Source organism: Astyanax mexicanus, chromosome 1 (genome assembly GCF_023375975.1).
Source record: "Astyanax mexicanus isolate ESR-SI-001 chromosome 1, AstMex3_surface, whole genome shotgun sequence".
Classification (NCBI taxonomy): domain Eukaryota; kingdom Metazoa; phylum Chordata; class Actinopteri; order Characiformes; family Acestrorhamphidae; genus Astyanax; species Astyanax mexicanus.
In genome coordinates this window covers 8073788-8093534 of record NC_064408.1, presented here as the reverse complement: position 1 = coordinate 8093534, position 19747 = coordinate 8073788, and the positions used below count along the sequence as shown (strand labels likewise).

Sequence of the window (19747 nt, the reverse complement as noted above, 5' to 3'; positions counted from 1 at the left end):
AAACACGCCAGGCTGCTCATCAGCTCAGGTCAAACAACGAAATGCTCAATGATGGAATCATCACAAACCGGTGAGGTGCTGTTCCAGTCCAAACCTCACAGTAAAACCTTTCAAGAGTGATCGTCCAATCAGAGCGCAGAACTGACGCAAAGCATTGCCTGCTGGAATAGTTATGAGCTATTTAGATGCAGGTTATGAATATTCAGATTAATTAGAATGGCCATTTAAACTAATTCAGGAAGCCCTATTCCTGCATTTGACCACACACACATTTTTGCTCACTTTGTGCCACTGCCTGCTTTCAGTCTGATCAGCCATAACATTAAAACCACCTTCTAGTTTCTATACTGTCCAGTTAAAGATCAGCTTACACACTGATCATATATGAGCATGTTGTAGTTTTCTATAATTACAGACCTGTAGTTCTGTATCGGTTTCTCTTTCTACTTTATTATCCTCCTCTCACCCTGTTCTTCAATACTCAGAACCCCATAGAAAAGAAAACCACCACAGAGCAGCTGTTATAAAACTAGTAAATGATGCTGCAGTTGGTCTGCAGGTTTAGGTTCAGCAACAGTATGTGCTGAAAAAATGAGGTCAGCTGACTACCTGTATATACTGAATATAGACCAGGTTATTCCATCAATAGATTTTATATTTCTTCCCTGATGGCACGGCCATATTCCAAGATGACAATGTCAGGATTCATGGGGCTGAAATTGTGAAAGAGTTTAAAGGCGAATTGTGAATTGTGAAAAAGCTAAAGGCGGTCCAACCTAATATTAGAGTGTGTGACCATTTTTTTGGTGGCATTTTTTTTAAGCCAGGTAGTGTATATACAGCACGGTAGTTAGCAAAGCCTTATAGTCATTAGATTTATTACAGTACCTCATGGCTTGTTAAACTAAAGCTTATCTTTGCTCTGATTGGCTGATTTATGTCAGAGACTCACAAAAAAACACAATATAGCTTAGCATAGTTTTGTTTTTAACTTGGGAACAAAACCACTGGATTATATTTTGTATTGTTATTCCTGAGTCTTTCTGGTGTTGTTCTAATTGTGGCAAGAAATTAGATGATGGTATATATAATATAGTATTCTCAGTTCTGGTCGAAAAACAGGTCACACACTCTAATATTTGGTTGAACCGCCTTTATCTTTGATTGCAGCACACATTCACTGTGGTATTGTTTCAATAAACTTCTGCAATGTCACAAGATAATTATTTCAGTCCAGTGTTGCTGAATTAATTTTTCACCAAGATCTTGCAGCAGCATTGATGATGGTAGAGTCTGACCACTGCACAAAGCAGCTCTTCTCCATCCAGCACATCCCAAAGATTCTCAATGAGGTTAAGATCTGGACTCTGTGGTGAAGTTGACAATGTAGAAAATAAAATCATAAAAAAATAAATAAAGAATAACACTGATTGAAAAGGTGTGCCCGAACTTTTGACTGGTAATATATAGTGTACTTAAGAGTTTATACAACAATGCTGATTGATCATTATTCTATTATTCCACGTGTTGACCTCCCTTCGTGGTCAATAACGGTGATGACGTAAGACGTAAATGAGGAGGAAGCAGCAGCTCCATATAAAACCAGCAGCAGCAGCACCTCCTTCAGCACGGAGACGCACCGGGGGAGCTGGACAGATTCAGATACATGATGAGCACGCACGCGCAGTCCGTCCTCTGCACTCTCTGTGCGCTCCTGCTGCTGGCGCTGTCCTCTGCATGCTACATCCAGAACTGCCCCAGAGGGGGCAAACGCTCTGCCCCGGACACCGATCTCCTCAGGCCGGTAAGAAATCTGAATTTTACGCACAGGGATGCGGTTTTTACGCAGCGGTTTCCAGACGCACCAGCTCGATATTAGTTTCGGATTGAGGGACTGGATGCGTAATGAGAAAGCAGAGACTCTTACAAAGCTTTAGCACTCATAAAAACACGAGTAAAGCATTAAAACAGGCTAGACGAACCGTGCGTAAAGTGGCACATTCGCAAATTACGCACGAGTGCCAAACTCGCTAAAAGAGGCTTAAAAGTGCTGAAACGGCACGTGTGTTATCTGTGAAGGTGCTGTTATTAATCTAATGATTTTAAAGGCTTGGCTAACAACTGTGCTGCTTATATAAGTACAGTATATTACATCCAAATATTTGTGGACACCCCTTCAAAAAAATGCATTCAGGTACTTTAACCCTTTCAGACCTGAAATATGGTCCTGTGATGAAATGAAATGCAAATAACTAGTAAAACTAAATAAGTGCACGTTTTGCTTTCAGTGTGCAGATTAAACATTTTAATCTTTGGACGGGGCTAATATGCTGCCAATAAATGGCTATTCTGATGGACAACAGGTCCAGATCTGCATCAAGTGCAAGAATAAAAAAACACATGATGTCTGTTTTAATTAAGTACTTTGTCCTGCAAATGTACACACACATAGAGCTTGTGGGAAGTGAAAGTTTAATCACAGCACCCAACTCTATAAACTAATTTATCATTCATTGCGAACATTTGTGTAACATACGTTTATTTCTAGATTTTCTTGACTGATGTTCGCTTAATAATTTTTGGATTGCTCTTGGGGGTGATGCTTATCTTGTAACTGAATGCAATCAAACCCTCACAACAATCTTCCAAAATTTAATTTAAATGGAGCATTTAAACCTGGACACTATAGACAGTTACTCCCACAAAAGCTAGAGGATAAACTCTTTTTAAAAACCCTTGATATAAAAAAAAACAATGGATAAGCAGCTGTCTCAATAGTTTTGTTTATATAATATTTGTTATACTAGTGCATCTAAAATTACTTTATTTCAGTAATTCAGTTTAAAATGTGAAACTCATATATTATATAGATGTAGTACACACAGAGTGATCTATTTTAAGTTTTTATTTATTTTATTGTTGATGATTATGGCTTACAGCCAATAAAAAAACATGAATCAGTGTCTCAGAAAATTAGAATATTATATAAGATCAAATGGTACTTTGGCAGTGTGGGCAGTGTGCCAAGTCCTGCTGGAAAATGAAAACCGCATCTCCATATAAGTTGTCAGTAGCAGAGGGAAGAGGCACGAAGTGCTGTAAGATTTTGTGGGAAAACAAAACTGCACTGACTTTAGACTTGATAATAAAACACAGTGGATCAACACCAGCAGATGACATTTCTCTCCAAACCATCACTGATCATCAGCAAATTTTACTTATTTCATTTGTAAATCAAGAGAACAGAGTCTGGAGGAAGAGTGGAGAGACACACAGTCCAAACTGCTTGAGATCTAGTGTGAAGTTTCCACCAATCAGTGATGGTTTGGAGAGACATGTCATCTGCTGGTGAACGATTTTTGGGTTTTTATTGTCTGTAAGCTATAATAATCATCAACAATAAAAGAAATAAATGCTTAAAATAGATCACTCTGTGTTTAATACATCTATATAATATACGAGTTTCACATTTTTAACTGATTTACTGAAATAAAGTAACTTTTCAATGATATGCCCATTTTTTTTTTATAATTGTGTACTAGTACACAATTATAATAGTGAGGATTTTTAAAAAGCTTTTTAAAGTTGGATGATTCTGTTCTTCTCTTCCCAGTGTCTGGTGTGTGGCCCCGGAGGTAAGGGCCACTGCTTTGGCCCCAGCATCTGCTGTGCAGAGGGTCTCGGCTGCTTCATGGGGTCCGCAGAGACCGCCCACTGTTCAGAAGAAGATTACATCCCGTCTCCGTGCAGAGCTGGCGGGAAGCCATGCGGGGCCAAAGAGGGCCACTGTGCGGCCCCTGGAGTGTGCTGCCACTCGGGTGAGTTTGTGAACTATATACTATTTAATATCTGTTCATATATTTGTGGACACCCCTGCTAACAAAAGCATTCAACTACTTTAAATTGCAAATAAATGCACACACACACAGAGAGCTTGTCCAGTCCCTGTTGAGAAGTATTGCCAATACAATAGGACCTATTGGCACCATGCCTAATGCCCAGTGTGGGCTAGTGGAACTGTGTTCTCTGGAATGATGGAGTTCAATCCTACACTTTTAGAGAGGATTAGTTGGAAATAATGAGGTGGGTGGCAACAATTAAATCAGAGCACACAATTCTATCAAGTAATGTCTGTCTTAACTATTGTTTTTTTATTTATTTCTATTTTTATCCTATGTTCTCCCCAATTTACACGGCCAACTACCCAACCCACTCATTAGGACTCCCCCTATCAATAGTGATAGTAATGGCTCTTCCGACACGTGAAGTCCGACTCCACCTCTTTTTGAACTGCCGAGTAGCATCACAGGATGTGGGGAGAGAGGGTCATCTACCCACACAGAGAGAGCAAGGCCTATTGTGCTCTCTCAGGGCTCCGGCAGCTGATGACAAGCTGCATGACTGGGATTCGAACCAGTGATCTCCCGATCATAGTGGCGGGGCCTTAGTCTACTGGACCACTCTGTGCCCTTGTCTCTTAATTATTGTAAAGCTTTTTTGCGTGTGCTTAAAATAATTTTAGCATAAGGTAAAATATGTTTTTTTTTTTTTTTATATTTTTCTTGAAGATTCCTGTAATCATTTTTGATTAATAACATTGCGTCATAAAAAAGCTGTTCTAAACTTAAGGACTTATATGAACATAAGCTGCCAAAAAAATGCTGGCAACGTTCTGAATGATTTCGAGGATATTTAAATTATACATTTTCCTGATTACTTTCATTTACACACCATTTTACCTGACTTATCTTTATCTATCTTTGACAGTGTTGTGTAAACTAAGATTTTTCAAATTGAGGTTTAATTTCATGATGTCTCTTAATATTAAACTCCTTAATTACAGCAACTTTTAGACTCTTTGGTCCTTTTTTCTGCGCTAAAACTGAGCACCCTATCCATTTAGTCTCTTTGGTCCGTTTCTGACACCTAGCATTCAAACTTTGAATCTCACATTATAAAAACCTGCTTAACAGCGGGCCAACTTTCATTCTTTTTCTAAAATACCTCGCGGGCCGCTCCAAAAAAGGAAACGGGCCGCAAATGGCCCGCAGGCCGTAGTTTGGACACCCCTGTTTTAAATGATTATATTTTTGAGCAGCTGTATGTCTTCTGGAGTAAAAGAGATCAGGGCATGTGACTGTCTGATATAATTACTGTGTTATAAGACCTGAAAGAGGAACTGACAAAAACGGAGAAAAAAACACACCAAAACAGCCTAGAGTTCAAACGGTGTGTAAATGTGTATGTATGTGTATGTGTATATACAGAGGGCTGCACGTTGGATCCTGACTGCACAGAGAACAGCGGTGGAGAGCCGGCTGAACAGAGCAGCAGTTTAACTGAACCATCGTCACGAGGCGAGCTTCTTCTGCGCATGATCCAATCCAACAGAGCAAGGACTTCATACTGACCTCCTGTACCAAGGAGACCCCTCACAGTGCCTGGATATAGCTTATACACACACACAAACACACACACACACACATATACTGTAAATACACACATACAGACACACACAGTACATAATAAGAATGTATACACAATGCATCAGTATAGTAAAAGGTCACAGACAATGGTATTATTGAAATATACAGTCATAATTTGATCTAGTGTGATCTGTTTACACTGGTTGGAATGCGTCTAAAGAAATATGCACTGTATAATTTGTGTGAAATGAGTGTAAATATAAAATATAGCAAATAAAAATGATCGAAGACTGCTTGTGTTTCATTTGTGATTCTTATACACACTCACTGGCAGGAGAACCGAATAAATAAAGTACCAAAATATGCATAGTTGGAATGTAATGAAGATACAGCTCCGGAAAAAATTGCCTTAAACACTTAAAAATGATGAGTTTCTTTGATTTTACCAAATTAAAAAACCTCTGGAATATAATCAAGAGGAAGATGGATGATCATAAGTAATCAAACCAAGCTGAACTGCATTAATTTCTGCACCAGGAGTAAAGCAGCATAAAGTTACCCAAAAGCAGTGTGTAAGACTGGTGGAGGAGAACATTCCAAGATGCATGAAAACTGTGATTAAAAACCAGGGTTATTCCTCCAAATATTGATTTCTAAACTTTTAAAACTTTATGATAATCAACTTGTCTGTAGTTAATAGAATTAAACAACAATGTTCATTTTACTCAAACATAAACATATAAAAGCAAAATCAGAGAAATTGATTCAGAAACTGAATTGTAAATTATTAAAGATTGCATTATTAGAAGGAAAGGATACATTTACTGGGGTTGGTTGGGTAAGAAGGTAAACAGGTTCTTTATGGCACCCAGAAGCACATCTACCCACAGATGTTGACCACAGCTGGGTCTGTAGATCCTGGAGACATTCCTAGAAAGCTCTTGCTGTGTGTGGGCGAGCATTATCCTGCTGAAACCAATGCAAGCTGGAAGCCCTGCTATGAGATGTTAAATATGTGGCTACAGGATGTTAGTGTTAGTGTCCCTCATTTCACTACTAGGAGTGACTGACTCTCATATCCAATGCTCCCCAGATCATCATACCAGCAGTTGGGGCAGTGTGTTGCTCCACAGCAAAAGCAGGATTAAATCGTCAAGACAGTCATTCAGTCTTATTATAGGGCAGTAAGGGCTTTCATATCTGCTGCACCATTACGATAAAAAGAATTTTCAAAGATGACACACCATTTAGTTTAGTTTAGTCCTTATTTAGTAAATACATCAAACTGCATTGAAACAAACAATGAACTTTATTAACTATGAATAATTAATTATTTCATACAACCTGAAATCTGCCATAAAACAGGCAAACATTGCATCTCACATCAAATTGACTTATTTCTGTAGCACAATAAAACAAGAAATCCATAAACATGGACATTTTCAAGTGCTTAAATGTAAAATAAACAAGCTGAGAGATGAACCAAACACTGGCCTGCAGCTTTTTGGTCAAGAATTGACCAGACTTTCCTTCATTTTCAATGAAAAAAAAATCACTAAATATACTCACGAACATATTTTACAGAGGAAATGAGAATAAAAGGGAGTACCATGCGATATGTCATGTTTCAACTCCTTACAATCAAATATTTGTTATATATTTAATGTATATGACGCATGTTTTTGACTTTTTGATTCACACCTTTCATATTAAATCAGTTCCAACAGAATGATGAATTCACTTAAAAATGACATTTAGATAGATTTCTCCTAAACCAAAATTTAGATCAGCTAAGACAAGTTGGGTCCACATGTATTCGACATATTTAAATCCAAATCCCTCAAAACAAAAAACTGCACAATACTCCATATGTAGGGTGCAGCTCAAATCACAGAAATAACTTCTGTTTTGAAAAATATTCAGATATGTAATGGCAGGGTCTTCATTTTTAATCAGATGCTATGGTGCTACATTAATGAAAATGTAATGGAAGTCTGTCACTAAAAATCTTTTAACCCTGGTCTTGGAGATCCATTGCCCTGCACTTTTCAGTGTTTTTCCACCTCTTAACACACCTGATCCAACTAATAAGCTCACTATCAGCCCATTATTGAGTTAAACTGGGTGTGTTACAGCAAGAAAACTACTAAAATGTGCAGGACAGTAGGCCTCCACAGTACCACAGTAGAGAAACACTGTTCTCCTACAATAGCCTGGAAGCTCCAGTGCAACATTAAAGAAGCTACGACGTCAAACACTGAGCACATTTTGAGTAAAATGCATTTTTCAGTGATTCACTCATTCGATGCACTTATTTAAACACGCTAAACCTTCTCAGTGGGTCAACCTCAAACTCAAAATAATTCACATTATGATGAGAAACTTCACAACATTAACTTAGTGTTAGTTTATGTCTGTGCAAGCCATCATAGACAGCAAAGGAACATTTGCACAGCAAGTAAAATCAATTGTGCCTCTAAAAACTGTCCCTGTTCTCTGTGAATCAAATGCTACATATGTGGAGGACGTGAATTAAGTAAAACATGTTAAAGCATGAACGAGACTGAATGTCGTTGATGTCCTGTTTCAGTGCTACTTCTTCTGGTTAGCTGATGAGGTCACAGGGCATAGTAGGGAGAGCTTCAAAGCTGAAAAAGTAGAAAAAGCTCAAGTTAGACCATTTTACCTGGACCTTAAACTTTTAAAGGTCTCATTCTGCCAAAATCCATTTTATCTTGTTCTTTGTGAAATACTAAAGGTCTCCCTGAGTTGTATATGCATGCTGCACATACTGCAGCAGCTAGTAAAATAAAATCCTCAGAAATATGAGTTGATTCCAGCAGTCTAATGCGCTGCCACCTCGAGCAGGAGGTTGCAGGTTCAAACCCCAGCTCATGCAGCTTTGCCATCAAGCTGCCGGCGCCCAGAGGGAGCAAAATTGGCCCTGCTCCCTCCTGGTGGGTAGATGGCGCTCTCTCCCCATCATGTTCATGTCTGTAAGCGGATGTATCGAAACCTAGTGGCTGTGCTAGCCGCTTAGGCAATGATTCATCAGCAGCAGCTCGAAAAAAGGGGTGATTGACTTCACACGTGTCGGAGGAGGTGTGTGCTCGTCTGTATCCTCCTAGGGTCGCAGGTGCCACTGGTGATGGGGACGCACAAAGGGGTGGGACAATTGGATAACCAAATTGGGGGAAAATGGGAAAAATCAGAAATAAAGAAAAAAAAAAAAAGAAATGAGTTGATCAGAAAGATGTAAAACGTGAACCAGTGACTACATGGCCTCGTCCACCTCGGCTCAGGCCCGCCCACAGGCCCCGGGCTGGAGCAGAGCCAACAGTATCTCATTAGCTGTAGGAGTTTACGTTAGCTATCTTGTGTAAGTATCACATCCGCATCGGATTTTATGATATAGAGTAAACTCTAGGGTTTCGCCGTGGCCTAAGCACCGAATCACCATGTTTGAGGTAAGAGTTAAATAGCGTCAGTTTAGCTCAAAGAGACTTTAAGAATGCCGCGACGGGGGGCGGTTATCGGCACGACCGCAGAAAGAGCGGGAAGACCGGCATCGTGGCGGGAGGTCTCTGTCCGCATCGCAACATTGACAGCGTGGCCGCTCGCTTCGCTGAGAGTCTATCGTTAAGTGAAGTTTGAGGGTTAACTTTACCTAGCACTCAGTGCTGTATCTTTATAATCAAAGCTGTATCTCTGAAAAAAATCCCTTTGTTTGCCATCAAGCTGCCGGCGCTCAGAGGGAGCAAAATTGGCCCTGCTCCCTCCGGGTGTGTAGATGGCGCGCTCTCCCCACATCACTCCTAGGGTGATGTCTGCAGCACAGGGCATCTGTGAGCTGATGTACCGGAGCCGAGTCGCGCGCTGTGATGCTGCTCGGCAATGCTGCATCAGCAGCAGCTCGAAAAGAAGCGGAGTCTGACTTCACATATATCAGAGGAAGCATGTGCTAGTCTTCACCCTCCTGGTGTGATGGGGCATCACTAGTGATAGAGAGCGGGTTGGGTAATTGGCCGAGTAAATTGGGGAAAAATGGGAAAAATTAGAAATAAAATTAAATAAAATAAAAAATCCCTTTGTGTTTAAGAGCTTTAAATGTGATTGTGGTTGGGGGGACGATTGGAAGGAAGCGAGGCGTTCTCTGCTTTTTTTTTTCACAAAAAAGCGGCTCACATGGCATTCACTCATACTAGAGACCACAACTAGACACTAGGTCTCCAGGTAGCTGTGACGTACCTCGTGCTGCTGTTTGGTGGAGATGCGATCCCAAAGCTGCAGAAGCTGCGCTCCAGCCTGTGGCTCCAACTCCTGCACAAAAAGGAAAGGTTCTCTATATATCTCTCAAGATTGTCCACTTAGTGTACTGCAATAAAAAATATTAAAGAAATAAACAATCCTCCAACAATGTCAAAGCTTTGTGTCCAGAAGTCCTTCAGAGAAAACAGTCATAAATAGCCCCGTTTCTGTAACAGCATTTAAAAATACACTGTGTTTCTAAGCCGTTTGAGGATCAATGGCAATAAAATTCAATAAGACGTGTCCTTGCACAGATACGTCTACGAACGATTATCGACCTTTACAGCTAAAGGATGCTGAATGATGCTAGATGGCCTCAATCTTCAACAGGGCTTCACATCTATCTACTGTTCATCACAAGGGTTTGTCTCTCCACTCTTCCTCCAGACTCTGCTCCCTTGATTTACAAATTAAATGTAAAATGTACTGATGATCAGTGATGGTTTGGAGAGACATGTCATCTGCTGGTGTTGATCCACTGTGTTTTATTATTAAGTCTAAAGTCAGTGCAGTTTTGTTTTCCCGGAAAGTTTACAGCACTTCATGCTTCCTTCTGCTACTGACAATTTTCATGGAGATGCAGATTTCATTTTCCAGCAGGACTTGGCACACTGCCAGAAGTGCAAATTGGTCTTATATAATATTCTAATTTTCTGAGACACTGAGTTTTGGGTTTTTATTGTCTGTAAGCCATAATAATCAAGATAAAAGAAATAAATGCTTAAAATAGCTCACTCTGTGTTTAATACATCTATATAATATGAGTTTTACATTTTGAACTGAATTACTGAAATAAAGTAACTTTTCAATGATATTCTAATAGTTTAGAAGCAAATCTAGCCAACCAAGCTAATATTTTCTTTCAAAAGTGTGCACAGGTTGTGTTAGTGCCTGATTTGACCCTCAAAGCAAGTGGCTTTATGTGTTTTGATGTCTTGTAAACTCCTTGAATTCAATTATATTATTATTTTACATACAACGACCAGTCAAAAAGAAGAGTTACCAGTTAAAGAGCCACTAAACCATAAACCATATACTTTTCATTAATAGCTGAAATGTGTTCCTTTAAAGTAATAAACCAGTTCTGCTTAAATTTTTATAAACATTTCCTAACCTTTAAAAAATGCTTTTACTGTGGAAATTTCTGCCTCTGCAGCGCCCTCTCAGGTTCAACTGTGCTGTAGGCGTTGATGTCGATGATGTTTACAACAGTTAATTAATAATACCTCCCCCCTGCTGCGTCCAATCATCTGTGTCTTACTGCTATCAGAGGCACACTGCTGCTGCAGCTCAGCCAATTACCTCTCCCTCCTGCCCCTCCCCTAAACCCATACATCACCCAGTGCCCCTCCCAAACTACCCCTCCCATTTTTCTGCCTTTTTCAAATTTGAGCTGGGGGTGGAGTCAACTAAAATCAGGGAGTCTAACTTGCCCCTTAAACAGCAGCCTCACTTCACTGCTATCAAATGAGATTAAAGCTGTGGCTCACCTGTCCATCTCGGCTGATCTGCACTTTCTTGTTGTCGTTCCAGGGGTTGAAAACTTGGTGTGTGAACTGGAAAGGGAGGCTCTCTTTATGGATCCATTCAACCCTGAAGACCCCTCCCAGCCCGGAGGACCCCCAGTCCTGGCAGCGCTCTAAACCAATCTCTGAACTCATCCTGGCATAGCCCTGAGAGAGAGAGAGAGAGAGAAAGAGAGAAGAGAGAAAGAGAGAAGAGAGAGGAAGAAAACAAGAGAATTAGGCTACATTCTTGACAGTTCACATTCACAAATGTAAGTGATCTGTATCTGTGTGTAATGTGAACGAATCTGTTCCTGAAACTCCTCACATGCGCATACTGATACGTGTATAAACATCGCCTTCTTCACCAACAATAAAAAACCTCATATTAGAGAGACGAGAGACTCATAGCTTTATAAAGGGAAATGGATGAGTTTGTTAGCAGCTCATATGTGGAGCATCTTTTGCTGGAGTGGAGAAACAGTAAACAGCTGGTCTGGAGTTCATGCTCAGGTGGAGGAGGTGAAAAAAGCCCAGGTGGTTTGCTTTTGCTGTTTTTTGCAGCTATAGCTGCATAGCTGCACCAAGAGATGTGTAGTGGATACGAGAGAGAAGCACGTAGCACTAATGCTAATGCGTAAAAGCTTAAAAAAAGATGCATGAATTCAGTTTTGACTATTCACATTCATGTTGCATATCCATGAATCGGATACGTATCTGATTTAGGACCACATATGAAAGTGACTCAAATCTGATTTGAAAACAAAAAATCTTATTTTCTGCGTTCACACAGCCATGAAAAAAAAATATCTGTACCACATTGAGCAAAAAAAAATAGATTTGAGTCACTTCAGCCTGGTAATGTGAACATAGTCTTAGTCTGTTGTGGATCCATAATAATAGGTGCTTGTATTTCTAAACATAGAACTTGACTTTATTTTGTTCATTGTCTTGGCAAATGTGAGAAAAATCTGCATCTTAGTTAAGCAATAGAACTTGAGAGGAAGTTTGTTGTCGCGAATAACATCGTTATTTTTTTACAAAATGAATAAAAAAATTAAAGGAACCTCAAATAAAAATTATAATTAAGATTATTTAATACGGACTGTGCCTTCCGCCAAAAGTGAACTGAAACAGAACTGTAGCTACAAAACGGTGTATGGTTTATACGTTAGCTCGAAATCAAAATTAGGGATTAAAGGGGGTTGGTAAACGTTAGGAGCGTGAAATAACTCTGAAACTCTCCTCTCCTGCTCTGCGGAGTTGTCTTCAGGTGAAAACTGCGCGTTTGCTGGGTGTTGTTGGTTAGCTAGCCAGCTGGACTGTGGTTAGGTTAGTGTAGCTTGCTTTAACTTAGCATTAGCTTATCTTAACCTAGCCTGGCTGGTTCTGGGTGTCAGACAGCGGTCAAGGTGTCTGATGGATTTTCTTTCTCTTTTTTTCCACAAAAGACGAGCCAGCACAGCCGGCTGCGGACGAGTGTGCCATGGCTGGGCGCTAGCCTGTGCTAAGCTAATGTTGCTGCTGCTGCTGGAGGTGATGATACAAAAATGTGTTGTGTGTGTATATGCTGTTACTCGGCAACGCGTCCGCGGCGTGATACAGATTTAGTGTGAGAAGGTCGTGCTGTTACCACAAATATCAGCGCGGTTAGAACACTTCTCAACCAATTAGATTGTGCGGTCGAAACTACCTGGTGTATAATGTAAAACTCACAATTCACCAGTATGCTGCAGTGACAAACAGAGTCTGCTCTGAGGCGTAACACACACCTGGAAGTGTCCTGATCCTTGTACAGAGAAGATGAGGAAGACCATGCTGCTTTCCTGGAAGGCTCGGTTAAGTTTGTGCTCGTTGTTGGGCGTGGTGGACCAGATGCTCCTCTGCTGTGAGAGCTCGATGTTCCTCATATTGCTGCTCTTCATGATGAAATAACGGACAGGAGCGGGAGGCCTTTGGGGCGGAGACTTGGAGCACTAGAATGCATCAGAAAAAAATCCTTAGGGTTTTTTTACTTTAGTTAATTACTTGAATTTTTTGTTTCTTAAAGTGTATTAGAGAATCAGTTGTAAAGTAGTGAAGAGGTAGAGTTACAGGTATACAGTGAATAATAGCTCTATTTGAGTAATGTTCTAATCCATATAATGAGAAGCAACAACTACTCAACTAAGTCAGTCAATCCGAAATATTAAGAACTTTGAAAATATCCACAAGTTCAGTTGCAAAGACCATCAACAAAGTAGGAGCAAGAGTTACTTCTCTTGTACAGGATAAGTTCTAAAGGCTAAAGCTGTTGCCATGTGGGTCAGCCAGACGTCTTTCTATCAGTATCAGTTTTCTCCAGTTTCCAAGAGTCTTTTAAAGGTGTAGGAAACAGTTCTCACCATTCTCCAGCTTCATCTGTAATTTCTCTATTTAAACAGACTTTTATTCTGTTAATTGTAACCAATTTATTTGCGTTTCTAGTTAGTTAACTTTTACAGAGAGTACAACAGACAAAGGCTTTGTAAATTGAGATACACAGCTCTGGAAAAAAAAATGCAACCACTTCACTAATATTGTTGTTTTATTCTATAAACTAAGACAGCATTTCTCCCAAATTCCAAATAAAAATATTGCCATTTAGAGCATTTATTTGCAGAAAATGAGAAATGGCTAAAATAACAAAAAAGATGCAGAGCTTTCAGACCTCAAATAATGCAAATAAAACACGGTTATTTTCATGAAGTTTACATGCATCTTGGCATGTTCTCCTCCACCAGTCTTACACACTGCTTTTGGATAACTTTATGCCTTTACTCCTGGTGCCAAAGTTCAAGCAGTTCAACTTGGTTTGATGGATTGTAATCATTTATCTTCCTCTTGATTATATTCTAGAGTTTTTTAATTTGGTAAATTCAAAGAAATTCATAACTTTTAAGTGATCTCTTATTTTTTTTCCAGGGTTAAAATATTTTTAGTTTTTAGTTAGTAGTTAGTAGTTTTAGCCCTGGCAGTTTATTACAAACTATAGTAAACCGGATTTTGTATTATTTTTAGTTAAAATGGCAAAAATTAAGAGGAAAAATAGGGATTCTCTAAAACTTGTAACTGGTAGTATAAATGTAAATGTAGTTCAGACAAAAACCGGACAGGTACCTTTCCTGAGGAGGTAGAGGAGGGGCTGGCGCAGGGGGTGTTAAAGCTGGGGCTATCTGACTTTACTGAGAGACGATCATCAGCACTGCGCTTGTGGTGAGCAGCACCCTTATCTCTGTAGTGTTTAGACTGAGAGGGAGTGGGAGACTGTCTTGAAGACCTGGAAGAGACAGAGAAAAGAAGGTTTAATGGTCTTCAAATTAATATAATATAGATAAACCATTCCATTCACTGGCACAAACGATAGAAGCAGAAAGAGTACACGTATACAGTGTGTTAAAAGCCAGTGCTTAAGGGGCTGATCTGATGGTATCCAAAACACAAGTGTAGCTGCTTTAGCTTTATTTATCATTGCAGAAGTCTGTGCAAATACAAGATACTGTCACAGTAGAATAACAGCCATTGTTTCAAGAGTTGTGTTTTAAAGGATTAAACCAATTAAATATAAAATAGTCTTTTTAGCTGCTTTTGAGCTAGTGTGAAGGTGAAGCTGAAACAAGGAGGTGGTCATATATTTTATAATTAATTGGTGTGTATAGAGGTTCAAAAGAGGACAAATTGTTGGTGCACGTCTTGCTGGAGCATCTGTGACCAAGACAGCAAGTCTTTGTGATGCATCAAGAACCACGGTATCCAGGGTAATGTCAGCATACCACCAAGAAGGACCAACCACATCCAACAGGATTAACTGTGGACGCTGTAAGAGGAAGCTGTCTGAAAGGGATGTTCGGTGCTAACCCGGATTATATCCAAAAAAACATAAAACCACGGCTGATCAAATCACGCAGAATTCAATGTGCACCTCAACTCTCCTGTTTCCACCAGAACTGTCCGTCACCACAATAAATTATTGTGCTCTAAAACCAGGTGTTTCAGTTTCATTGTCCAACCGCTGTACTCTTCGATATTGAATTTCCAACAAAAAAAATATATATAAAACGAAAGAAAACCCATTGAAGAAGAAATGGTGTGTCAAAACTTTTGATTGGTATTGAATGTCCAAACAAAAAAAACAGCTAAAATAAAATATACTAGGGAATATTAGGCCCATTCTTACTAATTTATAATATGTGGTTGGTGGCACAGTGGATAACACCACAGCCTGTCAGTGAGCTACCACATCATGTGTGAGACTGGGGTTCAATTCCCAATCTGGTTGACAATGCTTTACACCATTAAGAGTCCTTGGGCAAGACTCCTAACACTAAATTGTCCCTTCCTTTATTAGGAATAACTTTGTAAGTCGCTCTGGATTAAAGCATCAGCTAAATGTGATAAATGCAAATGCAAATGTGGGATTTAATCTTTATCATCATACAATGTCTCACAGATCACTCCAAAACTGAAAGACTCGCCTGTCTCCACACCCCGGCGCCTCCTCGTCCAGCTCTGACTCCATGAAGCCCCGGCGGCTATTGGTGCTCTTCCAGGTGGAGCCCGGAGGAGACTTATCTGAAGGCATAGGCTTGGGCCTCTGCCCGATTCCCGCGGGCTGCTGAAGGCCGGTTACCTGCTCCTCAGCGGACAGCACCGAGACAAGGGTCCGGATGGTGGCCTCGTCCAGCTGAGACCACTGCTTAGAGGGGAAACGGATCCTCCGGAGGAAAAGACCCTGCCATCGCAGCCTGAGCTGGAACACCAGGTCTGCCATCTAATGATCAGAGGGAGAAAAGATACAGCATTTTACACCAGCATCATACACCGACATGACAAAAGTCATGGGACAGCACTATACAACTTTGTTTGTATACAGATTATAAGGCGCACTCTCAATACATGACGTCTATTTTCTTGTCATACATAAGGAGCACCGGATTATATACCGGGCATTATGCGACGCTAGGTTTTTTAGAGATCTGTAAAGCTAAGCTAAGTTAAGTAAACAAAACTGTAATTCTTAAAAAATCATTTTCTTTTAAAGTCAAACGAGCACTGGATGTTAATCTACACAAATTTCTCTCCTAAAAACTCTTTATTTGGGTAAGTAAAGTGCTTCCCCTTACGTAAAAGTAAGCTTCAAGTTCCAGATTTCCACTAAGGCTAGATGCAGCAATACTATCATTAGCAGCTAACTGCTAGCGCTAGCCATGGTTAGCAGCTGATGCCGCCCGGCGCGCTACACTAGGGAGCGGTTCGTCCCACTCACCTCTGAACAGCGAAAGAGACAGTGCTTAGCACGGTTAGCTGCTAATGCTGCTCCAGCAGTGCTAGTCAGGGTTAGCAGCAGGCTACAGGCCTATTATACTCACCTCTGAACAGAGAAAGAGCTAGCTGTTAGCGTGGTTAGTGGCTAATGCTAACACGGCTGGAGTATTAAACTGAAACTCCCTTATAATGCTGGACTTCTTCTGAGTAGATTTATTGCTCCTTAATACCTGACTGGAAACACATCCTACAGGCCAGCGCAGCGTAATTTAGCTTTAATGGTACATGGCAAAAGTCATGGAACACATGGGATACTGGTACCTGTCCCATGACTTTTGATACGTCATTGCAGTTGACTGATTCTCTAGTGATAATTATTTTAAACAAAGACAGAAATGTGTGACTATTTCAGTCTATACCTCTCTATCCAACTTGAAGTTGATCCACTCATCGATCTTGATCTGGGCCAGATGAGCTGTGGAGCGATCCTCCATCTCGCTGTCACTGCTCTCGTTCACAGAATCATTTACAGCTGATAGAGAGAAAACACACACACACACACACACACACACACACATTACAAAGAGTTACTTAAGCTAAAGATTTCATATCCCAGTCATGCAGCGTGGCATCAGCTGCCGGAGCCCTGAGAGAGCACAACTGGCCTTGCTCTCTCTGGGTAGGTAGATGATGCTCTTTCCCCTCATCACTCCTAGTGAGTGTGCTGTGATGCTACTCAGCAGTGCTGCATCAGGCGGTAGAGGTGGCATGTGCTAGTCTTCACCCTTCTTGTGTTGGAGCATCACTAGTAATGGGGACATACAGCTGACTAGCAGCTGAATGGGTGGGACAATTGGCCTTGCTAGCCAAATTCTCGTTAAAAATTCACCAGAAAATTGGTATAAATTTATCTCAAATCCTTAAATTTCAGAAAATATTGTATGTGCTTAAAACATTTAAAAACAAACATCATTTTCTTACAAAAACCTAAATCTTCTCAAACATTAAGGTCTTGTCTACTCAATAAACTCCCTATGTGTCTGAAAATAGTAGGGATAAAAGTCTAACTGCAGACTATCTATTGGACAAAATATTGATCAAAGTGTTCATGAGTTTCACATGGACTAACTCAAAACTACCATATTTTTCGGATATAAGGCACACTTAAAATCCTTTAATATTCTTAAAAACTGATGGTCTGCCTTATGTACTATTTCTGGTTGTGCTTACTGACCGCATCCGGTTTTATGAGCTAAACGGAGCTCAAAAATCTGTCAAAATATTTTTGTACGACTTCGGTAAGCTACGAAGCCACAACACCTACGGCTACTGTAGTCAAGAGCCTCGCAGAGTAATACTTAGTGTGGTGACCTCAAATATCGGCCATTTCAGTCAAAATTTTGGAAATCTAAGCTTACTGAAAATAAACTGAAGCGCTTTACTCAACCAAAAAAAACAGATATTATGAAAAAATATGGATACATAGCGTTTCTGCACTGTGGTGTAAAATGACATCACATTTGTCCTGTGTGGGCATCCGTACACTGATTAAGTCAGGAAAACATGAGGACACCCTTGTTCACTTCAATGTAGGCATCCTTAGTAGTGTACAACATTAAAATCGAGAAAAAATAGCCATTGCATCTTACAATCCAGTGTGCCTTATAATCTAAAAAATATGGTAATTTTAGCTGATAATAAAAATAATATGGAACAATAACTTTGCTTACAAAAGTACTAAAAAAAGTGGCTTACAAAAGTATTTCACTGCCCTTGGTGTGGATGCTTTGTTACGCAGTTCTATTATCATTATGTCAATGGCATTTAATGGTCTTGAAATGACAGGCTTAATGGTTGGGGTACCTTTGGCCATAGTAGGCTCCTGGAAGGCAGTGCTGGGCAGTCTGGCACTCCCTCCGAACACAGCCACGGTGAGCGGAGAGACCGCAGTGCAGCACCGCACACTGGCTATCCTGTGCGCCCGCGTCATCTCATCATAGATTAGCCAATCAGAGGGCAGGGACTGAACTGCTGCTGCCTGGGCATTAGCTGGAGGGATCTGAGGATGACAATAGACAATAGTTTATTAATCTAAAGATAAGCAATATTACAGGATTTTGCACTAATATGACTCAATAAAAGTGGACATTGATGTGGTTCAATCCAGCTGCTACTGACCTTCTTAAATTGCGGCTGGCTGAGGACAGATGTAGGGTGGAAGCGGACCTTCTTCTCCTTGGCTCCTTTAAGAGTCAGGCTCTCCCGGTCCACGTGGGTCAGGTTGGGGTACATCCCAGCCACCAGTGCAGCCTTCACTACCGCCCAGTTCTCAGAGTTCAGATTAACATCCCGGATATCACCACCTCCTCGAGCTCGCACAAAGCCTGGCAGAGCAGGGTAATAATACAGGTTAGAGAACTGTACTAAAATATTATTATAATACTGGATGGAAATCCTAAAACCTAAAAACACACATATGCTCGTTCACCAAACTCTCCTCTCAGATATGCGTGATTTGAGATTTGAGCCAAGCTAGACCATGGCAGTGTAACCCTTGCTCTTTGAAAAGTTTAAAGGGGAAGGGATGAAATCCTCCCCCTAAATAACCTTTGAAGCACCCAATACAGACACAGGCACATCTCAAAAAACTGGAATATCACTGAAAAGTTACTTTATTTCAGTAATTCAGACACAGAGCAATCTATTTTAAGCGTTAATTTATTTTATTTTCGATGATCATCATCACAAGCCAGTGTCTCAGAAAATTAGAATATTATATAAGACCAACTGATACTTTTGGCAATCTGGGCAGTGTGCCAAGTCCTGCTGGAAAATAAAAGTAACATGTCCATGAAAGTTGTCAGTAGCAGAGGGAAGCATGAAGTGCTGTAAGATTTTGTGGGAAAACAGAACTGCACTGACTTTAGATAATAAAGTAATGATACTCTTGATAATAAAACACAGTGGATCAACACCAGCAGATGACATGTTTCTCCAAACTATCACTGATCATCAGTAAATTTTACATTTCATTTGTAAATCAAGGGAGCAGAGTCTGGAGGAAGAGTGGAGAGACACACAGTCCAAACTGCTTGAGGTCTAGTGTGAAGTTTCCACCAATCAAAAATGATGGTTTGGAGAGACATGTCATCTGCTGGTGTTGATCCACTGTGTTTTATTATCAAGTCTAAAGTCAGTGCAGTTTTGTTTCCCCACAAAATCTTA

The 19747-nt window shown here is 40.3% G+C and overlaps 2 protein-coding genes across 4 annotated transcripts in view; one reads left to right on the top strand and one right to left on the bottom strand.

Annotated features, from left to right (window-relative positions):
• Window positions 1–1629: 1629 nt before the first annotated feature.
• LOC103030472 (oxytocin-neurophysin 1-like) lies at window positions 1630–5719 on the top strand. Its single transcript, XM_007252085.4, has 3 exons — window positions 1630–1804; window positions 3614–3818; window positions 5268–5719. The coding sequence occupies exons 1-3, from the start codon at window positions 1667–1669 to the stop codon at window positions 5408–5410; spliced, it is 486 nt and encodes a 161-aa protein (XP_007252147.2). The 5' UTR covers window positions 1630–1666; the 3' UTR covers window positions 5411–5719.
• Window positions 5720–6716: 997 nt separating this feature from the next.
• LOC103038486 (3'-5' RNA helicase YTHDC2) overlaps window positions 6717–19747 on the bottom strand; it is a 40445-nt gene continuing 27414 nt past the window's right edge. For all 3 annotated transcript variants that reach the window (XM_049485901.1, XM_022685645.2, XM_049485877.1), the window contains 9 exons: window positions 18701–18906; window positions 18386–18581; window positions 16942–17054; window positions 15733–16028; window positions 14378–14537; window positions 13012–13215; window positions 11225–11407; window positions 9675–9746; window positions 6717–8074 (listed from right to left, as the gene is read on the bottom strand). In XM_049485901.1, the coding sequence (XP_049341858.1) occupies window positions 8069–8074; window positions 9675–9746; window positions 11225–11407; window positions 13012–13215; window positions 14378–14537; window positions 15733–16028; window positions 16942–17054; window positions 18386–18581; window positions 18701–18906 (1436 nt within the window). In that variant the 3' untranslated portion in view covers window positions 6717–8068. The remainder of the gene's footprint in view (window positions 8075–9674; window positions 9747–11224; window positions 11408–13011; window positions 13216–14377; window positions 14538–15732; window positions 16029–16941; window positions 17055–18385; window positions 18582–18700; window positions 18907–19747) is intronic.

Bases quoted from the DNA above. Each gene is read 5' to 3' on its own strand.
- LOC103030472 (XM_007252085.4), top strand. From the start codon at position 1,667: ATGATGAGCACGCACGCGCAGTCCGTCCTCTGCACTCTCTGTGCGCTC. The intron at 1,805-3,613 runs GTAAGAAATCTG...TTCTCTTCCCAG, and splicing joins ACACCGATCTCCTCAGGCCG to TGTCTGGTGTGTGGCCCCGG. The intron at 3,819-5,267 runs GTGAGTTTGTGA...GTGTATATACAG, and splicing joins TGGAGTGTGCTGCCACTCGG to AGGGCTGCACGTTGGATCCT.